The 21,962-nt window shown below is 43.3% G+C and overlaps 1 protein-coding gene across 5 annotated transcripts in view; it reads left to right on the forward strand.

Annotated features, from left to right (window-relative positions):
- The window catches only part of Ogdh (oxoglutarate dehydrogenase), a 67,581-nt gene that overhangs the window by 38,598 nt on the left and 7,021 nt on the right, over positions 1-21,962 (forward strand). For all 5 annotated transcript variants that reach the window (XM_085692181.1, XM_085692182.1, XM_048450073.2 and 2 more), the window contains 10 exons: positions 4,995-5,110; positions 8,800-8,954; positions 9,153-9,299; positions 9,904-9,994; positions 10,356-10,535; positions 15,348-15,476; positions 19,862-20,041; positions 20,577-20,729; positions 21,397-21,499; positions 21,802-21,930. In XM_085692181.1, coding sequence (XP_085548307.1) covers positions 4,995-5,110; positions 8,800-8,954; positions 9,153-9,299; positions 9,904-9,994; positions 10,356-10,535; positions 15,348-15,476; positions 19,862-20,041; positions 20,577-20,729; positions 21,397-21,499; positions 21,802-21,930 — 1,383 coding nt within the window. The remainder of the gene's footprint in view (positions 1-4,994; positions 5,111-8,799; positions 8,955-9,152; positions 9,300-9,903; positions 9,995-10,355; positions 10,536-15,347; positions 15,477-19,861; positions 20,042-20,576; positions 20,730-21,396; positions 21,500-21,801; positions 21,931-21,962) is intronic.

Genomic DNA, 21,962 nt, shown 5'->3' on the forward strand with positions numbered 1-21,962 from the left:
TCTACAGATCCCGGGAAACAGTCACTGACTCTTTAGGGTCAGTACTTCTAAGAAGGAGCAGTTCATTCTGCTAATTCCTACTAGGTACCTGAGGAATTACAGTTATTTAGTAAAAGCCACAGGGAGGGCTACAATTGTCACTGTAGAGTATTTTTATTCTTGTTAGAACAGTTTTTAAAAAATGGCTTTTACTTCCTATTCATCTATGAACCTTTAGGAAAACATGGTGGGGGCAGGAGAGGAGACCTGAGCAAGCCATGGTACAGACCTGGAGGTCAGAAGACAGCTTGTGGAGTTAGTTCTCTTCCCACCTTTACATGAGTTCCAGGACTTAAACCTAGCCCGTGTGTCAACTCCTTCACCCACTAAGCCATCTTCCTAGCCTGGATTTTAATACTCTTACTTTATAATCCCATCTTTGTAATGTATCTATTTCTATAGCTCTTTTAGTTGCTCAAGGTATTACATTATGTAGACATAATTTATCAGCCTACTTATGTCTTTATTTCACCAGTTCAATTGGAGTAGAAAACTTGTCTCCTTTGAGTGCCTTATTCTTTAGATTCATTCAGCTTCTTGAATCTGGGAGGTTTAGGTCTTCTGCTGTATTAGGAGGTTTTCAGCCATTTTCTAAGCACCTTCTCAGGTGTACTCAGGAGCTTGCCCACGTGAGTGTGAAATCTTTAATTATAGTGTCACATGTCCTCAGTGCTTTTTAGTGTTGGCTTTCACCCAGTGGGTGAGCTTCTGTTCTTCCATCTTCAGACCCACTGACTTCATCTCTGTGTATGTATACATGTGTGGATACACGTGTGTGAAGGTCAGAGGACAGTTTGTGGCAGTCAGTTCTCTCCTACTGTGTGTTCTCTGGGAACTGGTCATAGGCTTTGGTAGCAGACACTTAAACCTGCTGAACTATCTATCTCACGAGCCCCTCCATCTGGTGTTTTGTGTGTTTTTAGTTTTTGATAAGAATTTCAACTTGTAACTCAACTTTTTTGTCACTATAATATTTGTAATTACTCACTAAAATGGTTTTGTGATGGCTTTATTTGACTCAAGTAACTCTAACATCTATGTCTATGAGGCTATTGATTATTGTTTCCCGTTCATTCTGAAATGTTCTTGCTTCTTTTGAAATAGGATCTCGCTACATAGAGCAGGCTTACAGAACTCACAGAGATCCTCCTGTTTACCTCCCAGTGTAAAATTAAAGACATGTGCTACCACATCTGGCAAATATTCCTATTTCTTTGCTTTAGTTTCCTGTTGTGCTAGGGACTTGTATGTCTACTTTTAAAAAGTTCTATTTCTATTTTTATATAGTGGGGTGATTGATGCTGTTTGTTATTTGTATGTTTTTGGTTTTCACATAGCCCAGACTGTCCTCAAATTCATTTTGTACCTGAGGCTAATCTTAACCCCTTGATCCTCCTACTCATCCCCCAATGTAACATGATGTCCCACCCGGTACCCCACAGCCGGCAAGTCCCAAAGAAATCACAGAGTCTACATTAGGTTATAAGCTGATTGGCCCATCAGGTCAGGCTACTTATTAGCTCTTATAACTTATGTACCCCATTATCCTTATCTATGTTAGCCACATGGCTTGGTACCTTTTTCAGTTGTCAGCTTACATGTTGCTGCTTCGGTGGTCTGCTCAGGAGTGACGAGGGAGCTTCCTGCTTCCCAGAATACTCCCAGTCTCTCTGCTCCACCCCTACTTCCTGTCTGGCTTTCCCGCCTGTACTGCCTGCCTGGCCGATCAGCGTTTTATTAAAATACATGATTGACAGAATACAGACAATTCTCCCACACCACCCCAAGTGCCAGAATGCCCTGCCATGCCAATCACCAAGTTCTGTTTAGTGAGTGTGGGTGCTATGCTGATCTGAAGACAACTTGAGGGATTCAGTTCTCTCCACTACATGGGACCTGGGGATCAGTTCAGTTCATCGGACTTAGTGGCAAATTCCTTTACCCATTGAGCTATCTTACCAGCTCTGTGGTATGTTTTGAAATTTTTAGTGGAAAAAAGACATTTTGGTATTATGCATTTGGTGGTCTTATATAAGTCTGTCATAACAGGCCTCCTCTGAATATTGCTGCTGTCCGGGGCATTACCTTCTTCCTATTTATCTCTCAGAAAGGAGATAAAAGTTTTAGACTCAGGTTTTCCCTGAAACCTCAGTTTGGGTACTGAGGCTTGTGACAAGTTAGTGAGAGATGGGGGGGGGGGGCAGGTGCCGCAAAACTGTGTCAAGGTCTCTGATCTTGTGAAGCTGCCCCCTCCTGACCTTCATAGAGCAGCATTTGTGGGGCTTGGCACTGCTGATTCTTTCTTCCCTGTCTGGGATGTGGGAGCAGAAGAGAACTCAGAGGTTTCCCTGGCTTTGTCCACCTTCTTTTGGCCTTTCACAGGGTTATCTTACCCTTTTTTCTACATGGAAAATCTAGCATTTTTAGTTGGAGTTAGTAGAAAAGCAGAAAAGAGTGATTTTTTTCCCTCCAAAACTTATGTCTGTGGTTTCATTTCTCAAATGACTGAAGATCTAGAAATGGGCCCAGTACTTCTGAGGCTGATCAGCGCCTCCCAAGAACTGTGAATTACAACTGAGTGTTCAACTAAAGGACCATCACACACCATGTGCCTCCTTTGCCACTTCTTCAGGTTGTAGTGTAGCAGTGCAGCCCTCATCTGCAGGAGTCTACCCGATTGGTTAACATCATAATCTGGATATTTATTTTCTACACTGAACAGTGTTCCTCTGATCTTCCCCTTAACCTGAGAATTCTGGTATTTTGTCTTGTTTTATTTGGTGGTAGTTGCTGTTTTGTTTTGAGATATAATCTTATAAGCAAGACTGAACTCAAATTCATGATCCTCCTGCCTTCACCTCCAAAGTACTTGGATTGTAGTAACCATGCCTGGCCTGAGCTGAGTTTTGTAAGCCTGGAAAAGTTTCTCAAAAATAACTTTGTTAAATCAAGCACAGTGGTGCATACCTGTAATTAGAGCATTTAGGAGACTGGTACTGGAGAATTGCTGCTGGATCAAGACTCATTTGAGGGGAGAAACGATTAGTTTGGTCTATATAACATGAGCCTGTCTTAAAGAAACACAACTATAGAAAATATTTCCTGTTTTCTTCCATAAACACTGTAGAGCTGTTGCTTACAAGCTGGGTTATAAAAGGCAAGAGCTATGTGCTTCTTATAAGCCCGTAACTGCTGTTCCTTTATGGTAAAGTAATAGGAAAAAAACAAGTAAATAGCTTGACCACTTTTACTTTTACCATTATCTTCCTCTAGGTTTGGGGGTTTTTTTTGTTTTGTTTTGGGTTTTGTTGTTGGTTTTGTTTTTGTTTTTTTATTTGCTTTGCTTTTGTTTCAATAAAATTAAAAGGGCTTGGATAAAATGTAACCTTTTAAGACTTAACAACGTAATTCCCCAGCCGGGTGTGGTGGTGCACTTAACTCCAGCACCCAAGAAGCAGAGGTAGGTGGATCTCTTGAGTTCAAGGACAGCTAGGGCTATGTGAAAAGACCGTGTCTCAAAAAAAGTGGGATGGGGATCTAATGAATGGGATCATTAGGAGATACCTGGGTCTGCACCGATGTTAAAGACTGAAAAGGTGTTTTTACAGATTCCCCCTGACCACCAGGCAGACTGGTGCACAGCTGTAATTCCACTAATCAGAGGCCAGGCAGAAAGAGTCCCTTTGTTCAAGGTCATCCTGGTCTGCACAGCCCGTTCTAGGCCAGCTCAGAGCTAAGTAGGGACTCTGTCAGGGGACAGAACAAAAAGTCTGGACGTTTGTACCCATGCTGTGTTTCAGGTTCCTTACATCAGTGCAGTTCCCTGACTCGTGTTTGTACCCATGCTGTGTTTCAGGTTCCTTACATTAGTGCAGTTCCCTGACTCGTGTTTGTACCCATGCTGTGTTTCAGGTTCCTTACATCAGTGCAGTTCCCTGACTCGTGTTGCACAGCAGCCCTTATTTCTACTTAGTTCAGGCAGGAAACAGGGAAACATTTTATCTAGACCAGTCAGATGTCAGAGACTCAGCTGGTTGTCTGCCGGAGGGTCACTTTTCATTTCTGGAGGCGGAGAAAGTGCTAGAAAGTGCATTCAAGTACTGGCGACTCTTACACTGTGCTCTTTACCCTTCAGAGTAAGTGCCAAACTGGAAGAAATACCAATGGTTTCATTTGTTAGCTTACTCCCTTAATGACTTCAGGTTGAAACAAGCATGCTGCTGAAGAGCATCCTATTCTTTCCAGTCTGAAACCTGCTCTCAGATGAAGAGCGTCTTCCCTGTGGTACTTCAGGGAGAGCCGATAGGGAAGTGAGGGTTAGACCTGTAATCGACTAGCACTGCAGAACACACCTAGAACATCTAGCAATTTGGCTGTTTCAGGAAAAAAAGACTTTTCCCTAATCCAAGGCTAAGGGCTAAGGGCAACCTTTTTTTGCTTCCCTAAGTGTACCCTGGAGGACAGTTCTCCCACAAGTGGCTTGATTCCCAGTGACTGTTTCACCCTCACTCACTCTGTAATATATCCTCATATTCCTGTTAAATGACTCATATGGTCTGCTGCTCTCTATCAGTTCCTCGTTACCTACTTAATTCTCTCAACTTTTTATTTACTTTTTGATTGATTTCTTTTGGCTCTTTCCACCTCCAAAAATTGGCTTTTATCTTGGTACCTTCAAATATATTTAACTCTAAATTGTAAGTAATTGCCAAACACTGGACTAATATGTGCATAATAGCTTTGTTCTGGTTTACATAGTAATAATCTTAGTGCCTAGTTATTGTTAAAATTTCTGGTTTTGATGGAAATACTGCTTGTTTTCATATACATATATTTAAATATCAGGGGTATGTGATATCTTTTTCTCTCTTTTTGCTCTTTGGGACATTCCTCCTCGTCCCTTCCTGTAAACTGTGACCCCTGCGTGGCTGTGCCTTGTCCCTCATCGTCTGTAGGGTTCTATGGCCTAGATGAGTCTGACCTTGACAAGGTCTTCCACTTGCCCACCACCACTTTCATCGGGGGACAGGAGTCTGCACTTCCTCTTCGGGAGATTATCCGGCGGCTGGAGGTAAGAACAGTTTTTAGAAAAATCTATCAGACTCGAGACCAGGCTATTTGTTTTGGGCTTAGTCCTGTGTTTTTTAAAATGGAAAAATAGCCTTTTTGTTTGTTTGTTTTTGTTTTATAGCTAGAAATCTATTTTTTGTTTAGTCATAAAGAGAGAAAAATTTGGTTTAAAAAAAAAAAGCCAGGTGGTGGTGGTGCACACCTTTAATCCCAGCAGCACTCAGGAAGCAGAGGCAAACTGATCTCTGTGAGTTCAAGGCCAGGCTGGTCTACAGACCGAGTTCCAGGACAGCTAGAACTGTTAAAAGGAGAAACCCTGTTTTAGAGGGGGAAAAAAAAATCTGTTTTCAGCTCCCTCTAGATTTTTATTTCAGATGCATGTCTTCCTGGAAGAGTCCCGTGACCTGTGTACAGGCCTGCAGCTGCAGAGTGCACTACACAGTGGTGGCTGCTCCTGTTCTACACCCACCCTCACCCCATTTCTCCCATCTTACTGTCTTATTTTTTCTTTCTTTCTGTACTTTACTGATATTTAAGGGATTCTTTTTTGTATACTACAAACAGCAGCTGAGAGCCTGGCTCTGGCGTCAGGCTGCCTGTGTGTTTCCATCTCTCTTGGGCAAGTCATTGCCTCTGTTCTGTATATAAGGGTGCCTGTTCCAAAAGGGAGTGGATTTGCTGAGAGGTGCTCATCCAGTATGAGCTGTTGCTTTTACTTAGTGCTGTCTATGGTGTTCAGGACTAACAGGTTCTGAACCCATCGGTAGCATCTGATAATTCTTCATAAACCCAGACTGAAGCATAGTCACAATCAGGGATACCTGGGGTGGGGTAGGAGGAATCCTTTTGTGGTCATCTAAGTCAGAACTCCGCCCCCCTCCTGCGCCCATATCACCCCTGGTGATTAGTGTTTCTTCCAGTGAGCTCATCTTTTGCATGTTCCAGGTCCATTTTTAGCACATAAATGGTAGACAATATTTTAATGTTAGCTGGGACATTTCCTGTGTTTATTGTAAGCATCTCAGGATACTGCCTAACTTTTTGATGGGCCCCTGGGAGAGCAAGGAGTGGAAACTGTTTACGTCTCTGTCTGGAAAGAATGATCATCATAAGGAAATGCTCGGGATTGATCCAATGCAATTAACTTTGAATCCCACTTATGCATCATTGTCGCAAACTAACACTGATAACAATCAGTCTAATCCTGCCCATTTCAGCGTAGGAGCCACCTATCAACTATTGAGCACGTGAAGCCAGGTGGTGGTGGCACACGCCTGTAATCCCAGAACTCAGGAGGCAGAGGCAGGCGGGACTCTGAGAGTTGAGGCCAGCCTGGTCTGTAGAACAATTGCACACTTGAAATGCACAAAACACCTGGATAACTTTAACCACTGCAATGATATGTTTGATATATTGGGTCAAATAAGATAGGAAAATTCATGTCATCTATTTCTTTAGAAAAATCTAACTTACTAAAGTTTTCTAAGCATATGCTGTGTAATTACATCACAGCATAACACATATACACATCACATGTAGTGTATGGTAGTGAGGGGTTTATGTGCATACCTATATTCTAAGCTGGTATTGCTCTGAGGACAACAGTTATGGATTAGGCTTTCTGGGGGCTCATGTCTTTCTATGTTCTTTGGGTCTGAATTATGCAGAAGCACTCCTTGTCCTGCTGGTCACCAGATTCCTTGCAGATCTGCAAAAATGAGATGTGATAATGGACTGGTGAAAACTGAAGTTATAGCTTAATCTAATTTAGAAGTTCTACAAGTTACCATCTTAGATGATAAATCCCTGCCCGCAGGAGGAGCTCAGAGTTTGAGGCCAACCTGATCGACATAGCAAATACCAAAACTACATAGTGAGACCCTGTGTCAAAAAAAAGAGAAAGAAAGAGAAAGAAAGAAAAGAGGGCTGAGAGATGGCTCAGAAGTTAAAAGCACTGGCTGCTCTTCCAGAGGTCACGAATTCAATTCCCAGCAACCACATGGTGCCTCCAAGGTATCTATGAGATCTAGTGCTCTCTTCTGACATACAGGCATACATGCAGGCAAAACACTGTATGCTTAATAAATCTTAAAAAAAAAACAAATTTGTTAAAAAAAACAAATCTAAAAATAAAAGAAAGAAACATAATATGAATTAATTATGACACCTTAAATTTCAAAGGTCTTCCAGGCTATATGATTTTTCTTTTGGCTAGAAAGGCTGTAGTATATTTTAGACAGCCTTTTATAAGTTCAGCCAAAGCCTTCTTTGACCCCCACTATGCAAAGAACAGGTACCTGACCACAGTCCAGCAAGCCTGTAACTGCCGGTGCCAGCTGGACTCACTGTCTAAAGCAAACGGAGGCACAGAAAGGAGTCACTGGGATCATATTCGGGCCTCTGGCTGTTTGAAGACAACTGGGCTTGTGGGTCTGTAAAGTTGGCAACGTCAGACACCCTGTTGCCTTTGCTATCCCAGTGCTGCTCCCTGGTTTACTTTCACACGTGTTCTGGGCCTCCAGGACAGTGGTATAGGTGGTAAAGGCTCAGCGAGAACCGTGAGTCTATGTAAGAGTACTGGGGTTGGGCATCCGTGAGGTGGTTTGCAAGAGCTGTTTCTCTTCCCTTCCTTAGTTTTCATTCCCCAAGAGCCAGCTATCTTACTGGTCTCCACCTTTGCAGGGATGACCACCACCTCGTTTCCATCTTGGTTCAAGGCTTGTCAGGTCTATTTAAGACCTGTTCTTTTACCCAGTTGTGGTGGCACACACCTTTAGTCCAAGCATTTGGGGGCAGAGGCAGGTGGATCTCTGACTTCAAAGCCAAGTGGGTCTACATAGTGAGTTCTAGGATAGGCAGGGCTATAGAGACCTTGTCTCAAACATCCAAACCAACAAAAAAGTCCTGTCCTTTTTCCTATGCTGTCGTGTTCTTCAGTCCTTAAGTTTCCAGGGGAATCAGTTATTAGAAAATTGAATTTAAAGTCTTAAGTCTTTAACTTCAGCCATCAAGTTTATCATGGATGGTGAACATACTTTAAGGACAGCCAGCTTTTCTTAGAAAGGGATCCAGTCCAAAAGCTGGCATGGTCTCTGCTACTTACCATGAAGATAATGAACTGGTTGTTCATTAGCCCGGTTGACTCCTTGCTCCTCGGGTTCTCAGTGTACCAAACCAGATCCTAAGAATGTACTGCATGGCTGTGTTAGAAGGACCTCAGAAGCTAAGTGTGGCATTTTTTAAAAAGACTTATTTATTACGTATACAGTGTTTTGCCTGTCTGATCTTAATACAGATAGTTGTGAGCCACTATGTGGTTCTGGGAATTGAACTCAGGACCTCTGGAAGAATAGCTAATGCTCTTCACCACTGAGTCATTCTCCAGCCCCCAAGTGTGCCATTTATAAGCTGGTAATGCCAGCATAGAAGGACCAAGGCAGGAAGGTTGCAAGACTGTTACCTACTTGATTTCTGCTTTCTGTCACAGCACTTTAGATATATAGGAGAAGGAAGTTTGCTCCTTCCTAGCCTGGATAATAGGGAAGTTGGTACCTTCTTACAGTGAGACCTGGTTAAACATATATTTGCCTGTATGAGGGTGGTGGACAAGTAGATAGCTAATTACTGGCACACTGGAATTATAGTCCATGTTTACCAGTGACTTTTGTGTCCCTATGTATATATGAACAGATGGCCTACTGTCAGCACATTGGTGTGGAGTTCATGTTCATTAATGATTTGGAACAATGCCAGTGGATCCGGCAGAAGTTTGAGACTCCTGGAATCATGCAGTTCACCAATGAGGAAAAGCGGACCCTGCTGGCCAGGCTTGTACGGTCCACCAGGTAAAGAGGTGTGATTTGGGCCACGGGCGCCCAGGGGATCCATGGTGTTTTTGTGGATTCTGGGTAGCCTGTCCTCCAGGGTGTTGAGCAAACAGAACAGAGGTGGCCTCCATTGTACCCTCTTTTCATTTGAGAATGCCTAACATTGAGATTGGCTCTATGGACATTGTTCTTCAAGGTGCTTGGTTCTCCATCCAGGTTTGAGGAGTTCCTACAGCGGAAGTGGTCCTCTGAGAAGCGTTTTGGTCTGGAAGGCTGTGAGGTGCTGATCCCTGCCCTCAAGACAATCATTGACAAGTCAAGTGAAAACGGAATAGACTATGTGATCATGGGAATGCCACACAGGTACTTTAGGTCGATGGGGCCTTGGAGACACAGTAGTCGATCCCTGCTGCTCCCTTATCCAGTGCAGCTAGAGATCTGATGGTACCTGAGTACATGAGGATGTGTTGCTTTCCAAGTTTCTCACTCTCCTACATCAGGGTGACTACAGAGTCAGGGTCAAAGTGAAGCCAAATATGGTTAGACTTGTATTTCATTCTATAGTGAGTTTTATTAAAATTAAATCCAGGTGGACACAGTAGTACATACCTATAATCACAGTACTTGAGAGGCTAGGGCAGGAAGATCACAAAATTCAAGTCCAACTTGGACTATTTTAAGTGTTAGACTAGCCTTTGTTGCACACACAGTGTGTCATAAGTAAATCAACCCCAGTGCCATTGCTGCTGTCTCACTTGTAATAACGACTGCTCTCTGAGGTTTGGGAGAGGCGGGGAGCTGGAGCTGGTAGCTTTTGTGCTTTCTGCCTTTTCTTGTTCATGGGTTATGGCTCAACATGCTTTGGATCATAACTGTTCTTGGGCTACAAACCAGGGATGTGTCCTGGTTAAGGGGTAGGGCCGGGCAGCTTTGCCCTGGAGATTACTCACTCTTCCCTGTGTCCCAGAGGACGACTGAACGTGCTTGCGAATGTCATCAGGAAGGAGCTGGAGCAGATTTTCTGTCAGTTTGACTCAAAGCTGGAAGCAGCAGATGAGGTGAGGTTCTATATGGAGATATATCCACTGTGGTTGGTCTGCTTGAGACCCCCTACAGCCACTGGTTTCTCAGAATGTCTTAACCAAAGTGCCATTCTTCCGGACCATTTACAGTTTGCCCTCCTTATTGGAATTGGCCCACCTCCTCTCCCTGCCTTATATTCCTCCTGTTGGGGGCAAGAATATTTTACTTCTGCCCAGGTGACCCTATACTTGTGCCTGGGGGGATAATGTTAGGAAAGCTTTCCCCTTCCTCCTACAGTTGGGCCCTAGGAGTCAAAATCCCATCTGTAGGGCTGCCGTTAAGAATGAACCACTTCTACCATCATTACTCAACAATCATTGCCATGTTTATCATCAGGGTTCCGGGGACATGAAGTACCACCTGGGCATGTATCACCGCAGGATCAACCGTGTGACAGACAGAAACATCACTCTGTCCCTGGTGGCAAACCCTTCCCACCTAGAGGCTGCTGACCCTGTGGTGATGGGCAAGACCAAAGCTGAGCAGTTTTATTGTGGAGATACTGAAGGGAAAAAGGTGAGGCCCTGAGAGATTGTGAGTAAAGTTCCTTCTGCCCGTATTCCACACAATGCTTTACAGATTATCTTCAGTGTTGATGGAGGAACAGAAAAAGGGACTGCGAGGAAAAGATGTGGGACTCAGATGCCAGGAGAGAGTGTCACTGATAAGACCAAAATTGCATGTCAGACAGTTCTCAACTGCCCTGGCATTTCTTTTGTGTGATAGAGAATGCTGAATGTTGGTTTGCTGACTTGCTCAAATATAAAAACCTTTATCTGATTGTAATCTAAAGCCCTTATCTGACTGTAATCTTATCCTTATTTAACCTCAGGATATAATTCTTAGTTGTAGCAAATTTTATATTTCCATAAAGTTGTTTAGTTCTTATTAAAAATTGTTATTAAGGAGCTGGTGAGGTGGCTCAGAGGTTAAGAACACTGACTACTCTTCTAGAAGTCCTGAGTTCAATTCCTAGCAACTACATGTTGGCTCACAACCATCTATAATGAGATCTGGTGCCCTCTTCTGGCATGCAGGAGGAACACTATGTATATAATAGATAAATAAATAATTTTTTAAAAAAAAAATGATGTTAAAAACTAAGAAACCAGGGGGAAAAGTCATGTATTCATATTCATTGTATGTGGTATAATGTACATTGAGTGATACATAAAAAGGACACTGTCAGCCCACTCTCAAGGATCTTTGCTGTTTGAAGAAAAAGGGTAAAAGAAAAGGGGGAAGAGGGCTGGAGAGATGGCTCAGTGGTTAAGAGCACTGACTGCTCTTCCAAAGGTCCTGAGTTCAATTCCTGGCAACACATGGTGACTCACAACCATCTGTAATGAGGTCTGGTGCCCTCTTCTGGCCTGCAGTCATACACGCAGACAGAATATTGCATACATAATAAATTTTAAAAAACTTAAAAAAAGGAAAGAAAAGGGGGGAGAATTGAACAGTGAGTAAAGCAGAGCTGCAAAATGGATCATGCAGTGCTTTAGAATAAGCTCTGTAGACATGGAGTCAAGTTAGATGAGACAATCGGATGTATCAGGGCTGGAGAGATGCCTGGACGGCTAAGAATACATGATATTCTTGGAGTGGACCTGAGCTCAATTCCCAGCACTCAGAACTCAGACCTTTGAATGACTGCCTGTGACTCTAGCTGCAGGGAATCTAATGCTGCTTGGCCTTAGCACACCCTGCACACATTGTACATGTATGCACACGTAATTTAAAAACAAAAGAAAAAGTTAAGATATTGAAGAAACAATATGATTTAGGGAGGTAAAAGGAAAGAATATTCTGTGAAGATGGACAAAAAGTGGAGGGAGGTTTGGGACCATAGCAGCAGCCAGCCTCTCAGAGTAGCCTGTAGAGGGATACAATTAGGGTAGGGTCTGCAATTTTTTATTTTTCTATTTATTTTTTACTTTTTATTTATTTAAAGACAGATTCATACTATAGCCCAGGCTAGTCTCATCTAAGAGATTCTGCCTCAGCCATTCCTACGTGCTGGGATTTTATATGTGTACCACCATACCTGGTTTTGCTGTTTAAAATACTATAAATCAGGGCTGGAGAGATGGCTCAGCAGTTAAAAACTCTTGTTGTTCTTGGAGATGTGGTGCACAGAATACATGCAGGCAAAACTCCTACACAAAAGTTAAGGAAGAAAAAACAAGTTATAAATCATAGTATTACACTTGGTGTCTTAGAGGAAAGACAGAGCTGGCTGGGATAGCCCTGAGAGGTGAAAGCAATTTCTCATTGTGATCCTGTCACAGGCACACAGAGGACACTTACTGGGTCCCAGTTTAGGGCTGAGTGGTGCCATAGAAAATCTTTCAGTAGACAAAGAGCATCTACAGTGAGGCTTCAGCCATGCTGGGGGACAAGTAGCCCCATGTTCACTTAGAACACGGGATATGTGAGGGGGCTGACCCGGATATTTGGCATTGGGTAGTAAAATGAAGTTGTAGGTTGGTTTAGGTAGCTTCTGCCTTTGAAAATGTAGACAAAAATCCATTCTGGCAGACCTTGTTTAGAATATTCGATGTGTCCTGAAAGGTGATAAAATAATGAGAAGGGTAGCAGAGAAGGGCTCGATATTTGGTCCTTTTTAGGATCTAAATGAAAGGAATTGGCTAGCTCCTGCTTGGCTGGAAATTCACACATATTTTGGTTTGGGTTGGGTTTTTTAACTTAATTTATCTTATTACATTAGTGTTATACCTATATGTATGTCTATGTGAGCGTGTTGAATTCTGGAGTTACAGACAGTTGTGAGCTGCCATGTGGGTGCTGGGAATTGAACCCAGGTCCTCTGGAAGAGACAGTGCTTTTGCCTGATAAGCCATCTCTGTAGCATCATTCCTCGTGTTCTAAGGAGTGTCCTATCCACGTGTACTTTATTGTTGTGCTTTCCTTTACCCCAGGGCAGGTAGCTGCCAGTCCAATTTCTGAGTTCCTTCCTCACCTTGCTCTAAGCACCTTGCATGATCTCAGCTAGGTGAAAAGAAAGCTTAGTTGATCTCTTGTCTATTTTTGCTACTGTTCTGTCTGACATTCCTTAGAAATGATTTGGTTTTTGCTAAATCTAGAACTCAGTAAGATGGCAGGTTATATAACCTTAGTGCTCAGGAAAAACTGCATACTTTGTGTAAATTGGGCTGAGGTCACTTTATAACCTTGTACATTGAGAAACTCACCTAATTTGACTTGGTACTAGTGTGGCCTTTGAGATTTTGTATTCCAGAAACATTTCCTCGGTGAAAGTTTAAATCACTCCTCTGGCCGGGTTTTAGTTACTTCTCTATGACTGTGATAAGACACTGTGACCAAAAGCAACTAGGAGAGTTTTTGTCATTTCAGCTACAGTTCCATATCACAGTCCAGCATCAGAGGAGGTCAGGGCATCACCTAGAGGCAAGAACTGAGGCAGACCATGGAGAGAGCTGCTTAATAACCTGTCCCTCATAGTTTGTTCAGCCTGCTTTCTTACAGCACCCAGGACCGTCAGCCCAAGGATGGCGCTACCCACAGTGAATTGAGCCCTCCCACACTAGTCATCAATCAAGAAACAGTCTGGTGGGGGTATTTTCTCAGTTGAGGTTCCCTCTTTCCAAATGACTAATTTGTGCCAGTTGATATAAAACTTAGCCTGTATAAGCACACAGCCCACATGTGCCTAGGATGATTTCAATAGCTCATCACCATTTCCCAGTATAATACCATAAGGAGTTAGCATGGGCCCTCTGTTTAGTTTGCAGCACTGTATAAAACTGAGTATGGTGGTGCATTCCTATAATACCAACTCTCGGGAGGTAGAAGTTAAGGATGAAGAGTTCAGAGGTCATTCTTGTCTGCATAGAAACTTTTAAGCCAGCATTGGCTCATGAAACCCTATCTTTTAAATACCCAGGTACCAAAAAGAGAAGGAATTCTGCCTCTAAATAGTTTTCAGACTCACACTAAATTTTCAGTTCTTCCCTAGATCTGTAGCCCTCCCCTCCACCTCACAGTGCTTAAACATGCCAGCTTACTTCCTTAAAATCAGCTAGGCAGTCCTATACCAACCTCTCCCTCATTGGCTCTGTTTTTTGGTGTGTGTGTGTGTGTGTATTTTGAGAACCCTAACTAATATAAGGGGTTGGGAGAGAAATAGGCTATATAACCAAAGAATGGGTCCCACTGGGAATGCTGAGCTAATAGGTAAACTCTGTGGGTAGCTGGAGGAGATGTTGATAGATGTGGTATACAGAGATATAGAAATAACATTTGTGTGTGCACATCCATATATTCACTAGCTCTGTGCTTAGAAACTGGTGTTGGTTAACAGATAGCTATGAATCTAAGTCCTGTCCTTTACTGGAGGAATCAGGGCTGGTAATAGACAGCACAATATGAGGATGCAGTGCTGTGGTACCAGAAAAGAAGGTACCCTGAAAGACACAGCACACTGAAATAATGTGAGCATCAGAATAACTGATGGTATCATGAACCTCTTATGTGCACTCTGTAAAATGAGAGGAATCATGAGCATACAATCATAAATCAGGAAGAAGGAAGAAGATGCAATTAATAGATGCAGAAGTAATAAATCAGAGGTCATCATTCATTAGCCACTCAAGGAACTAGCTGAGATGGGTCCAGATGTTGCTGAGGCTGAGGTGAAGGTTTGATCGAGAAGGAATAAGATGAAGTTCTTCCCACCAATTACACTGTATGCTTATTGCTGAGAAGATGAATTGAAGAGAAATTGGCAGACAATGACCAGACCAAGTGACCAGAGCTAACCTATCTGGTATATAGGAGCAGCCAGAGACATAACAACTGAGGAAACATTCCCTGGGGTGGCTGGGGCTGGAGTTGCTTTCTTGGATGGGAGGGTTTGTAAGGTGTAAAAGGCTATCTTGCGGTTCTCTGTATTCAGGGCAGGTGCTAGCAGGCAGTGGCACATGTGGATATGACAGCAAGTCAGGCTAGAAGGGATGCTCTTCTAGAAGTCGTTTGTACTGCTGTTACTTTGTGAATTGTGAATGACCTTAAAACATTACCCTTGAAAAAAATTATGAGCTGCACAAGATAACTCAGTGCATAAAGGAGCTAGTTTGCTTGATTCCCCAGAATCTACAAAAATGTGGAAAAAGAGAACCCACCTCTACAAGGTGGTCTTCTGACCTCCACACATGCTGTGGCGTGTGTACCCTATTCTCCATTTCATGCACTCAAACATAAGTAATAAAAACTAGTTGCAGCTCATTTCATCCACTTGTTTTGTGAACTTAATGTCAAGATGTTTTACATTTGGAGTCTCTTTTTCAGGTGATGTCTATCCTGCTGCATGGGGACGCTGCCTTTTCTGGGCAGGGCATCGTGTATGAGACCTTCCATCTCAGTGATTTGCCATCCTACACAACCCATGGCACTGTGCATGTAGTTGTCAACAACCAGGTAACCTTTGGGGTCTGTCTGTCACTTCCTATGTGTCTCCCTGGCCATCTAAACTTTGGATAACACATAGCCTTAGAGATCTGGCTCAGCGATTAAGAGAGCACAGCTGTTCTTCCAGATGTCCTGAGTTCAATTCCCAGCATCTACATGCCAGATCACAACTATCTATAACTGTAGTCCTAGGAATCTGATGCCCTCTTCTGGTGTGTGTACGAAACACATACAAAATAAATAAATTTCTTTGGGTAACACAGGAAGCCACTTTTTACAATGGAAAGATTTTGTTTACATTATTAAGGGGAGGGCATTATTGTTTTAGAGTATTTCTGTCTAGAGCCACAGTTATAGGTAATTGGTTTTCTCATTAAGAAACTGGAGTCCTATATACACATGTTACTATCCACTTTTATCCACCATATTATTTCCTGATGTCATTATGCAGTCCTTTAAAGCAGTTTTCGCAGAAGTAGTCATTACAGATTGTTTCTTAAAATGGACTTCTAATCTTAGATTTTCTTCTTTCAAGTATTCTTCTAGTTGTCACGGTTCAGTTCTGGCCAGTGCTGACACGTCATCTATTACCTAGTATGTCCTTCCTGTGGGTCCTTTAGCCCAATATATGTAACTCTTCCTGACAAATACTCCACTACTGATTAAGGTATAAATACCATATTGGGCATCAAACAGAGCAAGAGCTGCTGTGCTCTGCTAACACAGAACTCAGATTCCATTGGGTGGGGACTCAAAATACCAAGAAGGAAAGGGAGGCCAGAGGTTGATAGCTAGTAATTCTCTGCTTGATGCATAAGTGGAAACTTAAAGCCCGAGTAGATAAATGGTGGGGTGGAGCAGGAAGTCTTTATGTCTAAAGAGGTTTATCTATCACAGATGTTTAATATGAGCCTGAGTGGCCGTCAGCCAGGGCTCAGAAAGCTCCAGGAGAATAGCTCAGCCTACAAAGTCCTTGCCTGTGGACCCAAGTTCAGTTCCCAGGTACCATATAAAAAGTTGTGCCTAAGGGCCAGACAGATGACTCAGCAGTTAAGAGTACTGACTACTCTTCTAGAAGACTCAGGTTCAATTCCCAGGACCCACATGGCAGCTTACAGTTGTCTGTAACTCCAGTTCAGGAAGATCCAAAGCCTTCTTTGGTCTCTGCAAGCACACACATGATGCACTTATATACATGCTGGCAAAAAATAAATTAATTTTTTAAAAAGGTGCACATGATTGCATACACTTATAATCTCAGAGATAGGAGGGTGGCAAGAAGGATCTAATTGGTGAATTCAAGGTCAATGTCAAACCAAGTGGATGGCATTCCTGAGTATAATACCTCAGGTTGTCCTCTGCCCGCTATATGCATGCATTTACAAAGAAAGCTGCAGACCAGATGCATTGTGAGATTGTGGGAGGGACTGGTAAGTGACAAAGTGATATCACACTGCATGGCAAAGCTGCCATTGACTGAGTGCATATGGTCTGCAGCATATCAAATCAGGCAGCTCACATGCAGTAAGTAACTCAGTCCATGGGATTGTCACCTGTACAGTAATCTCAATATTTCTCTCTTGCTCGCTCTTTCTCTTCTCCCTCTCTCTCTTCTCCCTCTCTCCCTCTCTCTTTTTCTCACATTAATCCCTGGCTGGCTGAGAACTTGATGTGTAGACCAGGATGGCATAGAACTCACAGAGATACACCTGCCTTTGCTTCCCAGTACTGGGGTTAAAGGCATGTGCCATCACATCCAGCTATGGTATTACTATTTTCCAAAAAAGAACATTAAGAAACAGGGACTGAGTAGCTTGCTTGAGGTAGATGATAGTACTAGTATGTAATCTGCCTGCCTTCAGAGAATGGTGTTAAGAAGCCTTGGGAAAAAATACCAAGGGCAAAGAAACCTCTTTTAAAATAAACAAAAAGTTCCACTAATGAGCTTTTTCCCCTTTTTTATATTGTGGTGAAATACCTAGCAAGCTCATTATCATAACCATTTCTAATGAACCGTTTAATTGTATTAAACACATCCATAATATGCAATCACCAGCATTCATCTCTGTCAACAGAAGCTCCACATTAAACAACCACTGCCTGGAACTGGAGAGGGGCAGTAGATAAGAGTGCTTGCTGCCCTTCTTGAGGACCTGAGTGGAGTTTCCAATACCCACTTTGGACCTTTCATAATTACCCAGCGTCGGCCTTTTTTCTGGCTTCTGTGGTCACCCACACACGTGTATCAGGCACTCACAGACAGACATATAGACAGACATACACACAGTAAAATAAATGTTAAACAAAATCAGTTGCTGCCTATTCTCTGTTCCCTCTCCCCTGCTCGTGGTATCCACCATTTTACTGTCTGTCTCTAATTTGTGGTTACTCTGGGTATCTTATTTAAGTGACACCTATAATATTCATCTTTTTTTTAATAACTTATTTAACTTTATTTTATGTGCATTGGTGCGGAGGTGTCATATAAGATCCCCTGGAACTGGAGTTACAGACAGTTGTGAGCTGCCATGTGGATGCTGGGAATTGAACCCAGGTCCTCTGGAAGAATGGCCAGTGCTCTTAACTACTGAGCCATCTCCAGCTCCCAGTATTTGTCTTATTAAGATAATACTCCTTCACTAATTTTAATGCCTTCAGGTCTATCTTGTTGTGCCGTGTCAGAATCTTTTTAAGTCTGAATAACATTCCACTAGGAATGCTCCACATTTTGTTCAGTTATCCATGATAGGCACTTGAGTCTTCTACATTTACCTGCTGTGAACATGGTGTACAGATATTCTTCAAGACTCTCCTTTCAGGTGTTTTGGCTATACACCTATGAGTGGAATTGCTTGCTTATAGAAGAGTTCCGTTTAAACTTTTGTTTTGTTTGTTTTGTGGAGTCTTTGTTTGGTTTTTGGAAACAGGGTTTCTCTGTGTAGCTTTGGAACCTGTCCTGGCACTTGCTCTGTAGACCAGGCTAGCCTCTGCCTCCCAAGTGGTGGGATTAAAGGCATGTGCCACCAATGCCTGGCTTGTGGAGTTTGTTTGTATGTTTGTTTGGTTTTTAGCTCCTACTCTATAGCCCTGGTTAACCTGGTACTTACAAGGTAGACCAGCCTGGCCTCATTTATAAAGTTCCTTTCTGCCTCCTGAGTACTGAGCAGTTTCAAAGTTTTGTGTTTTCTCTGCACATAATATCCGTGGATTCCAACTGTACCTAGCCATACCACACCTTTAATCCCAGCACGTAATATCCATGGATTCCAACTGTACCAAGCCATACCACACCTTTAATCCCAGCACATAATCTCCATGGATTCCAATTGTACCTAGTCATACCACACCTTTAATCCCAGCACTTGAGAGGCAGAAACAGGTAGATCTCTGAGTTTGAGGCCAGCTAGGTCTACATGAGTTTCAGGCTAGTCAGAGTTACATAGACAGACCCTGCTTCAAAAAAACATTGGGGGAAAAAAAGTGATAGTCATCAGGGACTAGGGAAATACTTGAGTTGGTAATGTAGTTGCCACACTAGTATGAGAACCTTAATGAAGTTATATCATTGGAGTGGCAGAGGCAGGCAGGTTCTAGGAGCAAACTATCTAGCCAGCCTCGCCAATTGGTGAGTTACAGGTTCAGTGAGACAAGAAGACAACCAACATTGATATTTAACCTCCACAGTGTACTTGCATATCCCCATGTGAGAACAAGCCACACACATATGCCACCGTGAGAAGGGAGAATTTGGCCTCTCTAAAGTGGCTTGGCTAACTCGATCATTTCTGTGTCAGTACTGGGGATCAAACCCAGGGCTTTGCACACACTAGGGAAGCATGCTACCACTAACCTACTTCACCTGTAGCAGAGGAATGGAACAGTTGTACACTGGGGAAGCAAGATCGTAAGCTTCAATATATACTTACATGTATTTACATAAGTATGCCTGCAGAGAAAATAATCTGGAAAGAAAAATAAAAGTGTTCATACCAGCCCAGCATTGGTGGTGTATCCCTTTAATCCTAGCTCTTGGGAGGCAGAGGCAGGTGGACCTCTGAGTTTGAGGTCAGTCTGGTCTACAAAGCAAGTTTCAAGTTTCAGGACTGCCAGGGCTTCACAGAGAAACCCTATCTTGGAAAACCAAGAAAACAAAAGAAAAAAAAGTTAGTATGATAACCTATTTCCTCTTCCAAATCCCCAATGTTAAACATACATGAATTTTGTTATCAGTAGGGGAAAACAAGCAAACTTAAGCAAAGAAGCCACTTAGGGCACATAGTCTTAGTAGCCCATCAGGAAGTATGGGCTGTGCTCAATACTGCCTACCAGCCTCTGTATCCTGTACTACTATTTCCAGGTACCCTGTTGCCTGATCATGTGTTCCGTAATTGCAGATTGGCTTCACCACAGACCCTCGGATGGCCCGTTCCTCCCCCTACCCCACTGATGTGGCCCGAGTGGTGAACGCCCCCATTTTCCATGTCAACTCAGATGACCCTGAGGCTGTCATGTATGTATGCAAAGTGGCAGCCGAGTGGAGAAGCACCTTCCACAAGGATGTTGTGGTTGACCTGGTAAGTGATGGCAGGGTAAGCACAGCCAAGCAGAATGTCTGGCCTGTCTCTTAGTCTTGCTAAGTCACCTTGGGTCTTTGTAATGTCATACTTCAGGTAGGATCCTTCTGGTTCTAGAGTATTCAGACACACGCTTGCCTCTGAATACTCCTCAGCAGGCGCTATACAGTCCATCTTGTCTTATGTAAGACTGCTTTACAAATAGTTTGTGCCGTGTGGTGCAGGCTTGTAATCCCAGCACTCAGAAGGCAGAGGCAGGTGGATCTCTGAGCTCAAGGACAGCCTGGTCTACAGAACAAGTTCCAGGACAGCCAGGGCTACACAGAAAAACCCTGTCTCAAAAATCCAAAAATTAATTTCGCCATGTAAAAGAAAGAAAATCAAAATCTTAGCTGTAGAGGAAGTAAATTGAAGCAAAGCAGTAAGAGCCATGTTGCCATCACATACATGTGGCAGATACCCCCCACACACAATGGTGTTCTTTTCTACAGACCAGCCACACTCTCTGATAGTCCTCTCTTGCTACTCTGCCTAGGTATGTTATCGACGCAATGGCCACAATGAGATGGACGAACCTATGTTTACACAACCACTCATGTACAAGCAGATCCGCAAGCAGAAGCCTGTACTGCAGAAGTATGCAGAACTGTTGGTATCCCAGGGTGTCGTCAACCAGCCTGAATATGAGGTGTGTCCTGGCAGGCCTTTGGTCCTAAGCAACCTAGAGAAGATCATCCCAGGCCAGTCTTCTTCTTAGGACCCCAGTGAAAGCATGTGAGGTCTCGACAACTGTAGCATTTCAGCATTTCAGCTTGAGGAACTTTTTAAAGGGGGTGGAGAAAAGTGTTGTAGAGATGAGGGAGTGACTACCCAATAGCTTCTCTCTTGTCACGGGCTATTTGGGTTGAGAAATGTATAAACAGGGGTCCATACAGCTTGGTAAAGATGCTATATGCTCTGCACAGAGCATTCTGTCACCTGACAGTATGAGCAACAGTTGTAGACATCTGAGATGGTGCTGAGGCCCAGACTAGACAGCAGCTGAAAGGGCAGCTATAAAGCCCAGTTACAAATACATAAAACCGAAGCAGTTCTTATGAAAAAAACGTTTGGTCTGGGGCTCAGACTAAACAGACTCTAAGCCAAGTGATGCAGGGAATGAGGACCAGAAATTAAAGGCTTCTTTCAGATGTTAAAGAGGCTGTTTGTTGGAAACTGACAATTCTAAGTTAATACAGTGGGTGGGTCATTGGGTGTGCAAAAGTGCAGAGGGACTGAAGGCCAGGGTACAGTTGGCCTGTGTGACATGGGTGTGCTGTGCTCGGTTAGCCATGTGTATCCACCCCCTCTTCCAGGAGGAAATCTCCAAGTATGACAAGATCTGTGAGGAAGCATTTACCAGATCCAAAGATGAGAAGATCTTGCACATCAAGCACTGGCTGGATTCCCCCTGGCCTGGTAAGCAAGGGACCATTATCCCAGATAGACTCCTTGTAAACAGGATGTAACCATGAAGCCCCTTCCTAGACAAGGCTCCTGCTCTCCTCTTCTGTACCCACAACCCATAGTGAGTGTTCCATTCAGCAAGGCCTCTGTGGTCCTCAGGGCAGCCATCTAGGCTTTGTTGTCTCTTACTTTCCATTTACCCAAAACCGTGTGGTACTGTGGTGAAGTTTCTAGAAAGGCAGAGCTGTTACTCTGGTCTGCTCTGCAGGTGTCCCTTCCAAAAGATGGCTGTCAGCCTGTCTCTGTTCTCTTAGGTTTTTTCACCCTGGATGGACAGCCCAGGAGCATGTCCTGCCCCTCTACTGGCCTGGCGGAAGATGTCTTGGCCCACATTGGGAATGTCGCCAGCTCTGTACCTGTGGAGGACTTCACCATCCATGGAGGTAACCAACCCCGCACTTGCCTGTGGAAACAC

The sequence above is a fragment of the Myodes glareolus genome, chromosome 8 (genome assembly GCF_982192425.1).
Source record: "Myodes glareolus chromosome 8, mMyoGla1.1, whole genome shotgun sequence".
Taxonomy (NCBI): Eukaryota; Metazoa; Chordata; class Mammalia; order Rodentia; family Cricetidae; genus Myodes; species Myodes glareolus.